The sequence below is a fragment of the Vanessa atalanta genome, chromosome 30, assembly GCF_905147765.1.
Source record: "Vanessa atalanta chromosome 30, ilVanAtal1.2, whole genome shotgun sequence".
NCBI lineage: Eukaryota > Metazoa > Arthropoda > Insecta > Lepidoptera > Nymphalidae > Vanessa > Vanessa atalanta.
The window spans coordinates 2710105-2725090 of NC_061900.1; the positions used below are offsets into that span (position 1 = coordinate 2710105).

Consider the following 14986-nt stretch of genomic DNA (forward strand, 5'->3'; position numbering starts at 1 on the left):
ACTCATTCTATGTGACACATTTAAACACTTACAACTATAAAATATGGAATATTTTTTTTTTCGTTTTTACAAAAATCATCACAGTACGAAAGCTATGGACCGGGCGAGAGCAACGCTCTTTCCCGCCAAAACTATTTTTTTTTTTCTTAAAAAGTAAAAAATTACATTAATAAAGCTCTGGGTTCTGATAAAAATGGCGGTAAACCAGCCTTGCTCTCGCCGATGTTAAAAAAATCTTACAAAATAACGCTCGATTCATAAACATACAACACCACCGCGCAAGACAAGTAAACCTATCACTATCTCTCTCCCACAGCACAGAATGCTGTATGAATATGGCCTCTTTAAATTTCGAACTGATGAATCTATAATCACACTAATATGCCTCGCGTATTTTTTTAAATGACCAAAAAAAACTCGATTCATCCCAATCCCCGGAATAAAGCTACGCTTACACATGTACATTTCTTTTTTTTTTTAATTTGTAATTTGACCCAAAAATATTAAAAATGTTTTTGTATTTTTATTTCACAAGACTAATATACTTATGTAACCGTAGTTTTTTTTTTAAGCGGATCACGTAATTTTGACTCGACGCAAAAGTGGGATCTCAACAAATAATATTTCGCTATTATTTTAAAATTTAACTAAGACTAATAATTATTAGACAATGGCAATAATGTTATTATTGTCATATATTACATATTATATGGCCATGTGAGATGTTCCAGTAAAAAACTTTTCATTTGGGAAAAATTTATTTATAATAAGAATTATTATGAATAAAAATATGCCTTGTCTAATATCTAACTATTATGTCGAATTCGTGTCTCGTTTCCGAAAAAACGCGTGAAATTATGAATAGCTACCGTTGTTTTTGTTTTTTTTTTTATTTATTTTAAAGCAAGGATCCTATATCATACAGCCATTGTACTTAATGATAATGATATTATGGCTTCCGTTTTCCGGTTTTTCTACTGTTTTCCTGAGTTCTGAACAATAAGTAGTCGTGTTTTCCTCCGCAGTATTATATTTCTTCATTGCTTGCGACGGTCGATAGATGTTCAGTAGTTAATGATCTTAATTTTTCTACCTAATTTTTCTTCTCACCAGGCAAAAGTAGCAGGTTATTCAGCTTTCACACCGTTATTTCTACTTTTTGTTATTTTACTTTTTCTTCTCACCGAACAAAGGTAGCGATAGTTCAGCCTTCGCGGTTAATTGCTATTGTTTATGTTTCAGTTGTCGCAGTAGACGGGTAAGACGGGGCTCCGCGGCCAGTCCGAGGTCTCTTCGTTTTCGCTGCTTTCGCTTCCTGTTCTGCAAGAAAATATAAATTTACTTTGTCGCCTGGGTAACCCATCTGTCTATTGACTTAATCGTGAGTCTGACCATTACAAATAACTTTCTATCAGAGATAACAATAATAATAACAATAAATAAATATTGCACAACATCACATACATTACATCCTCCGATCCAATGTAAGTAGCTAAAGCACTTGTGTTATGGAAAATCAGAAGTAACGACGGTACCACATAAACCCAGACCCAAGACAACATAGAAAATTAATGAACTTTTTCTACATCGACTCGGCCGGGAATCGAACCCGGGACCTCAGAGTAGCGTACCCATGAAAACTGGTGTACACACTACTCGACCACGGAAGTCGTCGACTATAGAGATGATAAGTTATTATTTTTATTAATTATTATTTTTATGTCACTTAAAGTGGAACAATGAATATTATATGACATCGTTTCGTTCACGTCGAAAGTAGAAACGCGCGTTACGTTACCTGGTGCGTTTCGGAGTTACGTCGACAGCGAAGTGTTGCTCCTCGATCGTCGGCAGTAGAGACGTCAAGCGATCGGTTGGACGAAGTACCTTAAGGAAAAACAAATATTTTTATAAATAAAATAGACCTAGTCGAAATTCGAAAACCTATATTTTTAAAGATAAAAAAATATGGCATCTAGTCAAAATATCTCGCATTATATATAAAAGTAGCCAGGTATAATGGTCACGTGGTACCACCTATCTATATTCTATCTGTGCAGTACAAGTACGTATAAGTAACACTGGAGACATCATAGTCAAAATTAAATTTATTTCATTTACATTATAAGCAATATTGTTTCATCATGGACATTTTCTTATTTTACCTGCAGTCTACATGGCAACACTTTCTTATAAAAAAGCAGTAATTGCTGTCAAAGGTAATCAAACACCCTAAGAAAATCCCACTGTAGCACCGTTTTAGTAGTGAATTTTCTGTTTAAGCTTGTTAAGAAACTGAATTTTGCTAAAACCTAAAAAAATGGTTTTATGGATAAAACTTCTAACGGAACTCCGACACGGTCGGACCGGAGTGAAACAATGTGTGCTGTGACGGCGGCCACCACCGCAAGCCCCGCGTACCTTGAGCGTGCGCTCGGAGAGCCTCCACACGAGGCGCTGGCGGTGCGGCGCCGCCTGTCTCGCCTCGTAGCGCGCGAGCACGGCGCGCACGTGGGTGCGCGTGCTGAGCAGAGACGCGTCGGACATCTGGGGGGGAAGTCGCTCATTAGTATTGTATATACACCATCGGTCACCTTCCACACGAACCGATGTCGCGACGTCAACACTTACGTTGCAGTGAGCTTGCAACTGCGCCGCGAACTCGTAGAGATAGTACGCGTCGTCCGGTAACGGAGCTCCGCCCTCCGTTGCTTTACGACTGTACTCCACGAGATGTTTCTCTGTAACAGTAAACATTATTAATTAAGATATTATTTAAAATAGGATTTTCTTAAGCAAAAAGAGCGTCACAATCCAAGACAGGAACAAATAAAATTGGTTATTACTACGTCGATACTGTAAGCGTTTTGATATTTAAATACTGCAATCTTGTCTAGCTCCAAAATTAGTCCAGACGAGTGCAGTGCGTTTAGTACAGCAAAAATGCCGTCTGTCTATTATTTATGTCGGCTAAACCCTTATATTGAATAGAATATTGACGTAGATTACTGGGGGTGATTTCGGGAGGAGGGCAATGTCAAGGAGTAAGTTAGAAGTTATGAACATCACTGTACCTAGTTGATGGTAAACTAGAACAAGCGCCAGTTCGCTGGTACGAGCGTTGACACACTCAGCGTCGCACACTGCTATCTCCAACAGGTTGATCAGCTCGCTTTCCTGTAAGAAATTACAATAAACACGTTAACAAAAAAAAAAAACAACTTTAAACAACGTTAAGCCTGTTTTATATGGTAGTGGCTTGGTGCCAACCCCGTCTGAGTATGATGGTACTTAGATTATGGCGCACATGTCTACGGGCTGTGGTGGTCGCTTAACACCAGGTATCAGGTTCCAAGATCTCCTCAACTTTCGTTCCAAAGCCATTCGGGTCTTGCACCACTGATGTGACATAAAGCAACAGCGCGACACCCACCGGCAGCGAGCAGTGCGGGAGCGCCAGCGACTCGGCGGCGGCGACGACGAGCGCCCGCAGCAGGCGCGCCCAGTGCAGCGCGCTCACCGCGCAGCGCTCGGCCACCGCCAGCTTGTCCGCGATCACGCGCGACATGCGCGCCACGTCGCCCGCCGTGCACGCCGACTGCGACACCGACACTGCGGACGCAGATCACACATTACTATCGTATATTTCAATCGCGTGTTAAGAACACTTTGCTCAATATTACTCCATGAGAGATTATATAAAGATGGGTACATATGTTGGTACATACCTAACTCCTCGACGGTCACGTTGCGCGGCTGCTTCTTCGTATCGGCGTACTCGTCTATTGCGATGTTCATGCAGGACACGGTGATGCAGGGCACGTGGCACGGGCGCACTTTCATTTTCGTCAGAAAACTGAAAAATTAAACATAGAAAACAGATTAATAGGTTTTAATACCTTCAGACTTATCTTAAGAATTTACGATGCAATGTTTTTTTATACCAGAGTTTAGTTTTAAAACGTTCCAACATCAAACAGGCTCTGATATATTCTTAGTATTAAAAATTATAACTATTGAAATAATATCAGGTCTTCGATACGACTCAAACGCCATCTACGACTATTGTACTATAACAGAAACCTACGTGCAAGAATTACTTGACGGTTTTTTTTTTAAATTGATCTTGTTAACTTAGACATTATCACTGTAAAAATAAATAACAAATGTCTGATGATGTTATGTCCCTTGTGCCTGTAGTTACTCAAGTCACACACCCTTTGGCTTTGGCGGTTCGCGAGTGAGTGTCCACATACCCATATAAAAAGCATAAATCCCCACCACCGAATGCTTCTCAAATTCTATCTAGAACCTGGTGATAAATTTACATTTAATTCCATACTGTAATTTGATTTGAATAAATGAAATTTAACCCACAATAAAAACCTTTTCAGAAGTCAAGTAATCTCAAACAGACATGCAATCTCAACATTATAGATTTAACGAGAATGAATTTAAGACCGTGCGAATGGAACTCACCGATCGAAGAGGTTGATAGCGCTGATGAGAATGTCCGCCGGCAGGTCGAACCACACTTTCAGACAGCGGAGCACGTGCGCAGCGCCGTCTCGTGCTCCAGTTGTAACTTCACCATTCTGGGGATGATAATTAATATTAGAACCACAGAATTTTCCACCACAAAGGGGTGATCAGACGTGACCCCCTCCCATCGCCTAATATTAACAATAATAATATAATATAAATATTGGACAACATCACATACATTACTCTGATCCCAACGTAAGTAGCTGAAGCACTTGTGTTATGGAAAATCAGAAGTAACGACGGTACCACAAACACCCAGACCCAAGACAACATAGAATAATGAACTTTTTCTACATCGACTCGGAGTGGCGTACCCATGAAAACCGGTGTACACACTACTCGACCACGGAGGTCGTCAATATAAGGAATGATTCAGATGCAGAACGATGCCCACCATGGATCTATAGCTTAATTAAATATAAATGACGTTTTTAGTGACGGCAAAGTCGTTATTGGAGCTTTGGAAGTAAAATTAAAGTGTATATAAGTAGTTAAGTGTAATAGTGTTGTATTATAAATAGAGATATATTAAACAAGAACTGTTTGTAGTGTACAATATAGCAGAACTATTAGCAAAACGCACGGAATATGTACTGTCGGAGTAAGAAAAGGTTCGTCACCTTAAGGTCTATTTTCGTGTGAGTATGCGCGATAATCTGCTTTACCGATTGAGTATGACATATTGTGTCACTATGTACACTATTTTGAACCTAGTTATCATACTATGTTAGTTTAATTTTATGTGCAGTTTTTTGTTTAATGCTTTAGGTTCAAAATGTACTAAGAGTTTACGACTTGATAAGGGAATGAATTTGAAAACTGACGAAGGTTTTCTTACTCTGACTGTACATCTAAGAATTGTTTAGTGTAAGAGGAAGCAGAGAACTCCCTCTTCGCTTGGGTCAGACAAGACATTACGTCCAAAATTATGATCTTATTGATATTTAACGTAAAAAACTTACGAGTAAAGTCTTTACTTTACTCGTAATTTCTTTAAATTCGAAGTCAAACATCCCAAACGAGATGCGGACGAAACTTTTGCCAATAAAAGAGCCCATAAGGCGACGTTCATTTAGAATTTCCCAATAAACCGTTACAAGAGCGACCGCAACGAATGAATTTGCATATTTCGTGGATTACGCAAGAGACATACGTATATTTCGTACGCACGGACGCCATGTTTGCATTGAAGACGCAATCTTAACGTACATTGTGAAAGACGACTCAATTGTTATTTCGTACATCGTACAGTTTTTTAATTAAACGAAATGAGGTGACCCAGTGTTCTAGAAGACGTGAATTTCAACCGAAAACTAAGAATTCAAATACTACTGGTTTTCATTGATTGGTGTTTTAATTCTCGTGTTCGAAGAAGGATAACATCGAGAGGAATTCCACTCTCCTCAAATGGTCTTTGCCCAGCTGTTGGATATTACAGACAGATTTTGGTCGCAAGAAGCATTCTGCGCAGGGGATATCGTCGTACACATGTGTGCGCAGGGCCTGATTTAGAAGTCTGGATGTCCTGGAGCACCAAGAGCGCCTTATTATTTTCCAAATAAATCGAAAAAAAAATCTTAGTCGAGTGTTTGAATTTGAAAACCTTTATGTGATTATAAAAATCTTGTACATTACTTGGAGTCGATGATATCTTCCAAGAGATCTTCTGTGTTAGGGGGTATTTTTTTAGATTTATATCCCTATAGCACTCAGAAATAAGGAAACTTTCTACCAGAGATTTTTTTGTACACAAATATATCATAGCCCGAAAAATCTGAACTCACCTCGCCGTCAGTCGGCAGACAGAGTCTCGGCTGAAACTTCGTCTCCAACTGTAGGTATTCGTTGAGCGTGGTGTATAGATGCCTTATGTCGGCACGGCCCGACGACGTCGACGCGCCAGCTTCAGCATCCGGGTGACCCGCGCCCGATCTCAACATTATCGGGCTTTGGTGCGAGCAGAGGGTGAATCGGCACCTGTTTAATAGTTAAATACTTTAATAAGATACACACATAAGTTAAACGAGTTTATTATAAGAATAAAAAACAAAAGAACATCTACATTGTATACAAAGACATGTAATCATCTGTGCATGTGCGTGTCAATGAACTCCCGAAGCAGCTGACAGCCGATTTTGATGTTTTGTTTTTTGTATTTGTGAGGGATTAAAATTGGAGTCGTTACGAGTAACGTAACGAGAGTACGAGTTTTCTTAGTAAATAATAAATTAAATAAACATTCCTCGTTCGTACGAATCAGGTCGGGAAAGTACGTGTCAATATTAATTTAAAAAAAAAACCGTTATAAGGCTCAGATAAAACAAACGATAAATTATATTTGTATACAATAACAATTGTCATATAACAACAAATAACGTGCAAAACATCTCGGGCGCAATTACGCCTAATTTAAAACGCCTTAAGAGTACACGAGTCGCTTAGTTCTACGAACAAACCGACAATTAATATAAAATAATTTTCATACCCAACGCGAGCGAGCCAGTGTAATTACAAACTTTAACGTATATATAACCCAAACAAAACGAAAATCATTTTCTTCAAAATCTTTCATAACTTGAAAAAAAGCAACTATTTCTGGAATAATAATAAAGATCTGGGCAAGCGGTTATCTTACATGAATCTATTGGATAACATAGATATAGCTATCTCTATCACTCCCTATAGATCCCTCTCTCTCTAATCCCAATTTTTAAAGGCACAGATAAACAAAGCTCGCTTCGAAAGTAAATAATTATTCTTTGAACACATGTTGAGTTCATTGAACTATCTATACTAGTATTAAAAACATCAAAGTAACTCTGTCTGACTGTTGCTATTTCACAGCGAAGCCACTGAACTCTAATTGATTAAATTTAATAAGAAGCAACAAGCTTGCTCAACCTCAAAGGACAAAGGTTACTTTTAAACGCAAGCGAAGTCGCAGACGAGAATTAGTTCTCGATGAATAAATACGAATTCAAACATTGATAGTTTGAAAAAATTGTTCATAGTGATTTATCTATTGAGTATTGACATAATTCGAAATAAAAAATAACCTACTAGAGCAATAAATAAATATTGGACAACATCACAATCATTACTCTGATCCCAATGTAAGTAGCTAAAGCACTTGTGTTATGGAAAATCAGAAGCAACGACGGTACCACAAATACCCATACCCAAGACAACATAGAAAATATTTGAAATTTTTCTACATCGACTCGGCCGGGAATCGAACCCGGGACCTCAGAGTAGCGTACCCATGAAAACCGGTGTACATACTACTTGACCACGGTGGTCGTCAAATATACGTAAAACTTTTACCAAACGACGCAACACGTTCCCAGAAAAAAAATTAAACAATTTCCGTGACAAGCTGGAATACCATTCATTCGAAAACAATTCAAAACCTTTCCATACCGTATCTGATAAGAAATTTTTTTCAAAGTCATCACGATACGATTTCTCAACGACGGTAGATAAAACATTACCATAATCGCTGACGAGACTTCCTTATAAATAATATAACATAACATTATTGTATACGTAATAACGAAGATGGTGAGATTAAGTAATCTAAGGCATAAGTCACACCTGCGCGACCAAGCGAAAGCAAAACCAAAATGCTAATGTATTTATTTTCTAATTAACTCACTTTATTGTTCCAACGTACTTTATATAACTTTCTCTAATGTTTCTTAATGGTAGGTAGCACGTGATAACATGGCAGCGGATAGCGAGCGACAGACAAAAAATGGAAAGACATGGAAGAGGCCTTTGCCCAACACTGGACGTCCAAACTAACCAGACTTTTTACATTTCATCATTATCATTAGCAGCTCGTAAATGTCCCACTGCTGGGATAAAGGCCTCCTCTCCCTTTGAGGAGAAGGTTTGGAGCATATTCCACCACGCTGCTCCAATGCGCGGAATACACATGTGGCATAATTTCGTTGAAATTAGACACATGCAGGTTTCCTCACGATGTTTTCCTTCACCGCCGAGCACGAGATGAATTATAAACACAAATTAAGCACATGAAATTTGAGTGGTGCCTGCCTAGGTTTAAACCCGAAATCATCGGTTAAGATGCACGCGTTCTAGCCACTGGGCCATCTTTTTACACATGACATTATTACTATTTATAAATGTTTAGAATTTCTGACGTTAAATATATCGACACGATTAATCGAATTAATTTAATTTTAATTAGTATTATATAATTCCACGACGAAAAGAAACAATGTGTTAAATTACAAATTGGGGTTTAGAAATAAAGGCTACTTTATTTATTTATTTATTAATGTTTCTTAATATATCCAAACTCCAATAGGAATAAAGATAAAAAAACCTTAAACTAACATATCTCATAATCATAATTCGCTAATAACTCGGCTATATTGTGCACTACAAAGAGTTTACGATTGATATATCTTTACTTATAATACAACACTATTACACTTAGCTACTTATATCCGCTTTAATTTTACTACCAAAACTCCTATAACAGTTTCGTCGAAGTCCAAAAAGCATTTTTATCGCAAAACCATAGTGAATATAGATCGATCAAGCTCCCGACTAATGATATCGCGTCAATTTGCTGTCAGATAGTTGTTTAATTGGCTTTTCTCCTCTTATGGTTGGAATAGAGTATATATTAAAAAGGTAGGCGAACGGACAAGGGGGGAACGTGTGACTTAATTTAAGAAATATCAACCATTCATCTATTTTCAACCATCCCTGGAAACTAAGATGTCATCTAATTTATGCCTGTAGTTACACTGACTCGGTCAAACTGAAACCCGACTATACTAAACAATGATAAGATTCGAGACATAGCGCATACATAGACGACCCATAAATTAATTCACACTCACCTTGGACGCGGGAGAGGGGTATACCGAGGGGTAGCGGGGAGGGGGGTTTAAGATTGTAAGCACATCATTTTCGAAATCACGTTTCGCAATTGAACACGTTGAGGTTACCAAATACGCGAAAATAAACTATAATTTAGTCATATCTTGCAATAGTTCGTCGTAATGGTGGTTATTGCGATAACTGACTGTGACAAATAAGAAACGGTGCCACCTCCCCCCCCTCCGGTACTGTCGATTGTTGTCAAAAACCGTACAAACACATTGCTGACATACAGTAACAGTCTGTAAATTTCCCACTGTTGGGCTAACGTCTCCTCTACCTTTGAGGACAAGGTTTTTGGGCTAATTCAACGACGCTGCTTCAATGCAATCGATTACTCAGTTGGAACGAACTAATTATAAAATCAATATTGACACATACATACACGCACGTACGACACGCGCAAAGGTGACACTTAATAATAAAAATATATAAAATTTACACACATACATAGATACAGAAACACACTAATGTAACGCTAGTAGAGTAAAGAAAATTTAAAACTTACCTAAGCAGATATCAGAGCAAGCAGCAAGCGTATTGCCAGCGCCGATCCCCCCAAGGCTCGTCGTCCCGTCGATTTGTGCGACCGGGCGCGGAGGCCTAATACCTGACAAGAGAGCTACGGTCAAGTACCAGCGTCTTCGGCCGCTGAATACTGACAGCTTTAAGTGGAGTACGATGACGTGGGTGGGGGTGAAATGGATTATGACGTCAGAGGATTCGCTGATGACGTTTCCGTTGGACGGAACGTTGTGGTATTTATATATGAATTGGAATTGTACGATTTTAAATGATGGAGAATATTCTTTAGAGGATTTCTGATGATATTTGTAATATGGAAATGTTCAATGATACTTTTGCGATAGGAAAAAATGAGGTTTTCGACAAATTCGAAGACTTGGTAATGGATTCAAGTCAGTATTTGGGTTGATTTGGATAGGAATTTGGAATAACTAAGGTTACCAGGTACAATGTCTTGTTGAAAGACAATTGCCTAGCCACCTTGCGCTCTCGCTAACGTCAGATAACTTACAACAGTGGTTGAACACTATTGTAGGCCCGGTACGTTCCACTCGGTAACGAGACAGAACGACACTCAATATAATATCACAATATACGCCACGGTCAGATCCCTTGACCCGTTTAGCACACACCGGGTATCGAACCCTTAGTACTATTTTTATATGAACCTCTGATGGCTCAGCGCAGCAAGCGCTTGGGTCTCTTGACAGGGAGTTATTTTTAATAAGGCGTTTATAATAAACAATTACCTGTAAAATAAGTTTATTAGAAACATATTTAAAACACATCACATGCGAAAATTGTCGACATACATACAACATATAAATAATAAACAATTCAAACGATTTCAACCAATGTCTTTCGTATTTGTTCTATTAAATTCGTTTTAAAATTATAATAGACTAGTTTCCGCTCGCGTCTACACCCACCCGGGAGGTGAAAGGTGTTAGGCACCCTTTTCTGTACCAACAACATATACGCAAAATTTCATAATGATCAGTCGATTAGTTAAGACGTATAATCGTAATCAACTAAACCACAATAGCACTCCCAAAATTATGTAGGTTTCGTTTTATTTTTACAAAGATATATTAAGATGTTTTTAAGTGGATTTTTTCATGTAAAACATAATTTCTTAGAAACAATTGATAAAAATGAAATCTTTTTAAACTTCTTCCAAAAATTGATCTAGAAATTTCTACGCCAAAATGTAAGTATATTCAAAAAGTCTCAAAATGTACCAATTCTATCGTATTTCCGTTCTTATCAAACCGTATCTGCGTACGACCTTGGACATATTAAAAATAGTTCACCTCTACTTTGTTTTCGCGTTCAAAACAACAATAATAGAACATTCGAGAACGTTCTTTCTAGTTCGAATTCGATAGATTTATCGTTTTGTTTACCTTCTCTTATATATTTTTAAATCATTTAATCTTTAATGTTTGGTTTGAAACTGTAATAAAATAAAATTTAATAAAGTAGATATATTTTGAATGAACCTTTTATTGCCACACACTAAAGATCAAAATAAATAACGATAATTTATGGTTATAACGTGTTGTGGCAAAAGAAGCCCGGGCGATAATTCATAGCCAAATATAGCCTGTTCCAATGGAAGTAGGAAAAAAGATAAACAAACCTTAGATTTACGTATTTCATGCGATTTGCTAATAACTCAGCTATACTGTGCACTACTGAGAGTTTATGATAAACATATCTTTATTTATAATACAGCACTATTACACTTAACCACTTATATCCACTTTAATTTTACCTCCAAAATTCCGGTAGCAGTTTCGTCGACGTTCGAAACGCCATTTTCGCAAGTCGACAGTGAATATCATAGATTAATTAAGCTCTCGACGAATGATATCGTGTCAATTTGCTGTCAAATAGTTGTTTACTTGGGTCTGACCACAGCACTAGATATCAGCTGGGTCCCTTGACTTCGAACATACGACAAAAACAATAAACAATTTCGTGATATCATTTGTATATTTTTAAATGGGCAAAGATAAAAAAGTTCAGTACCATTTTCTCCTCTGTTTCAGAGATAATCAATATTCGTTTGGAGATACCGAGAAACTCTATATGGATAAATAGTGAGATATCGTGGAAGACCCAGTTGGAACGAAGTTCCTTTAAGTAATCGATAACTAATAATAAATTAAATGACAATAAACAAAAACTTATTAAAATATCGCGTAAAAAAAAAGTTTAAATGAAACCGTATGCAATAGAAAGAGACAGAGATAGAGAGAGAGAGAGAGAGAGAGAGAGAGAGAGAGAGCAAAAAGGCCATGACTCTCTTTTCTTACGCAACAATTTCTGCCAGTTCACTCTTACTGTAAAAGCCTCGTAAGAAGCACATCGTTGCAAATATCAAATATAATTGTCGACGGCGAGTTACCAGGGTTTGTTTAACTTTCAGCATTTAAAACGTTAACGTAACGTACCATGTTTTGATTTTTATTTGGTGGAGCTCGATATTTCGACATTCAATATACGAATGTCTTGTTCACGTGAACAAAATCCCGTGGTGAATATTACGTTTTAAATACTGACAGTAAAAAAATAACCATGTTAATTTAAAATCTTGTTTATCTTTTATTCTTACTTCGATCGGGAAAAGGCTGTACATAAAAACAATTGCTGTATATAATTCACAATTACATATTGATGTCGTCTTTAATCCACTTACGTAAACATATTATCTCATAGATAGTATATTAAAAACATTAAAAGTACATTAATCTGATCGATAATATTATATTGGGTTATTATTGATGTGAAATTCTTTCATTTATTTAAAAAAAAAAATAGAAGTGACGTCGATATATGCATGTATCAAGAACTGTTTTTAGTACATAGTATATCTTCGACACTTCGATTGATAGTCGTAGTATAAATCAAAGTCGCTCCCGGCTGTACTCTCGGACCTTTTGGACTACGCAACGAATTTTAATGCGGATTTCATCAATAAACAGATCTATCCGAGGTCTTTTTGTATAATACGTGCAGTATAGTAGAGAAAATTTCAACTTTCCTAGCCGGATAGAACTGGATTTTTTCTTTTTATATTAATTGTTCTACAGTCTAAAAGTTGTAGGTAGGTATATGGACCCTTATTCGTGTCAAGCCGGGACCGATAGCTAGTACGTTATAAGTATAGAAATATCTCTATGTACTGAGTGACCACGGTTACCCAGGAGACGTCATAAAACTTAGAATTACCCCATAAGGAAACGTAGACGCGATTTTCCTTTTGTCCAACGCCTCTATACAATAACAAGCGCTGACGTCACAAACATTCTCTTATCGGTCAAGTGATAGCGGCACGAACGCATCACGCCACGATTGATATCGCTCTGCACTTAACGATATCGGTGGACTTTATTGCGTCCAAATTAAAAATAAAGTTTGACGAAATAATTTAAAAAAAAAAAAAAGTAAACCCAAACATTTGAAAAAAGAAACCTATTTGTTCTGGCAACTCACCAGGCGAAACATTTGCCAATCCGCCAACATATACAAAAAAAAAAACGTCGTCGCCCACGTCTTCGCTCGCGTTTCACGGGTTATCGTCAGTTTTAGACATAAAAAAAATAGCCATATAACATAATAAAATATATTTCATCGAAATCGGTTCAGTAAATTCGCCGTAAAAGACCAACAGACAGACAGGGTTACTTTCGCATTTACAATATTAGACCAAAACCAAATTATACTTTATTCAAGTAGGCTTTTACAAGCACTTTTGAATCGTCATTTAACAAACTATTTAAATTAGAAACTCGGTACAGATAAGCTACCCGCCCTGAGACCCTTTGTTATCTACGTCGTGTAATATAAAAATATACTAAACTTAAATTTAATCGGACCTTTTGTTTCGGAGATCTGGTACTTCACTTATCGGGTAGAAAATCAAAATAAATGTGGTCCAATTTTGACAAAATTCAACCACATGCGAAACTAGTGTATATAAATATTAAATTCATACACCCACACATACATATATATATCTCAAATGAGTCAAATTTTAACTATAACATAGAAAAGCCATAAAAACTTCGAGTGGGTAGCGAAGTTACCACGTGCGAAGTTTATTTAGAAATTTAACTATTATCTATTTTATTTATGGTTTTTTTACGAATTCGAATAAAATCATGTTAACATCTCAAACAAAATTTCCTCAAGACTAAACGAATCATTAAAAAAAAAAAAAAACAAACGTCGAAAACAGCACTGCCTACGGGGTCCAACTATCGTTAAAGTCCCAAATCAATCAAATTCCTTGTCGAGTCCGAAACAGCATTCTTCGTATCACTAAGTAGGCCATCGCGGCGAATAATAAAACAAATCAAAATACCATTTCAACCAACCTATTTCTGTAGTATAATATTAATATCATTGTTTATGTGTGTATCGATTGTTCTAGAAGAAAAACTCAAAACTCGAAAGCGTGAGTTCGAAGACGAAACGCCTTTGTTTCGACTGTTTAACGACTTTCACTCAGACGATCCGTAATAGAAATTGTTTTCTGTCTAGTCGCGTACTAACGAGCTGTATATACTAATATTATAAATTACAGTAACTCTGTCTGTCTGTTGCTTTTTAACAACGAAACCACTGAATCGAATTTGAAGAAATTCGATATGAAGCAAACTTGAACTCCAAGAAAGGACATTGGATACTTTTTTATGCCAAATAACTAAAGATACTCCAAAAGGCGAGCCAAGCGGCGGGCGACAACTAGTTATATCACATACTAGGCACAACGGCACAACGGACATAACATCTCAGCTCCCTAGCTCGGTGACGCAGTGGCGATATAAGGAATGGTTAAAATTTCATACGAAACTAATCAAAACATCAAAAATCAACGAAAATATTATGTTATTAATATAGAATTAAAAATAATTTCAAGCACGCCAACGTCACGCTATTTTTAAAACCTTATAAATATTTGATAAACGCAATCAGGTTATGACGATAA

General features: G+C 37.0%; 1 protein-coding gene across 3 annotated transcripts in view; it reads right to left on the bottom strand.

Moving 5' to 3' along the window:
* Positions 1–849: 849 nt before the first annotated feature.
* The window catches only part of LOC125075363 (cyclin G), a 29688-nt gene continuing 15551 nt past the window's right edge, over positions 850–14986 (bottom strand). For 2 of the 3 annotated variants that reach the window (XM_047687096.1, XM_047687095.1), the window contains exons 2-11: positions 9971–10072; positions 6330–6522; positions 4480–4595; positions 3729–3856; positions 3434–3612; positions 3075–3177; positions 2632–2741; positions 2422–2547; positions 1799–1887; positions 850–1315 (exon numbers count right to left, since the gene is read on the bottom strand). In XM_047687096.1, coding sequence (XP_047543052.1) covers positions 1225–1315; positions 1799–1887; positions 2422–2547; positions 2632–2741; positions 3075–3177; positions 3434–3612; positions 3729–3856; positions 4480–4595; positions 6330–6485 — 1098 coding nt within the window. In that variant the 5' untranslated portion in view covers positions 6486–6522; positions 9971–10072 and the 3' untranslated portion in view covers positions 850–1224. Of the gene's footprint in view, positions 1321–1798; positions 1888–2421; positions 2548–2631; positions 2742–3074; positions 3178–3433; positions 3613–3728; positions 3857–4479; positions 4596–6329; positions 6523–9970; positions 10073–14986 lie in introns of all 3 variants that reach the window. The other variant, XM_047687097.1, reaches the window with a different exon arrangement.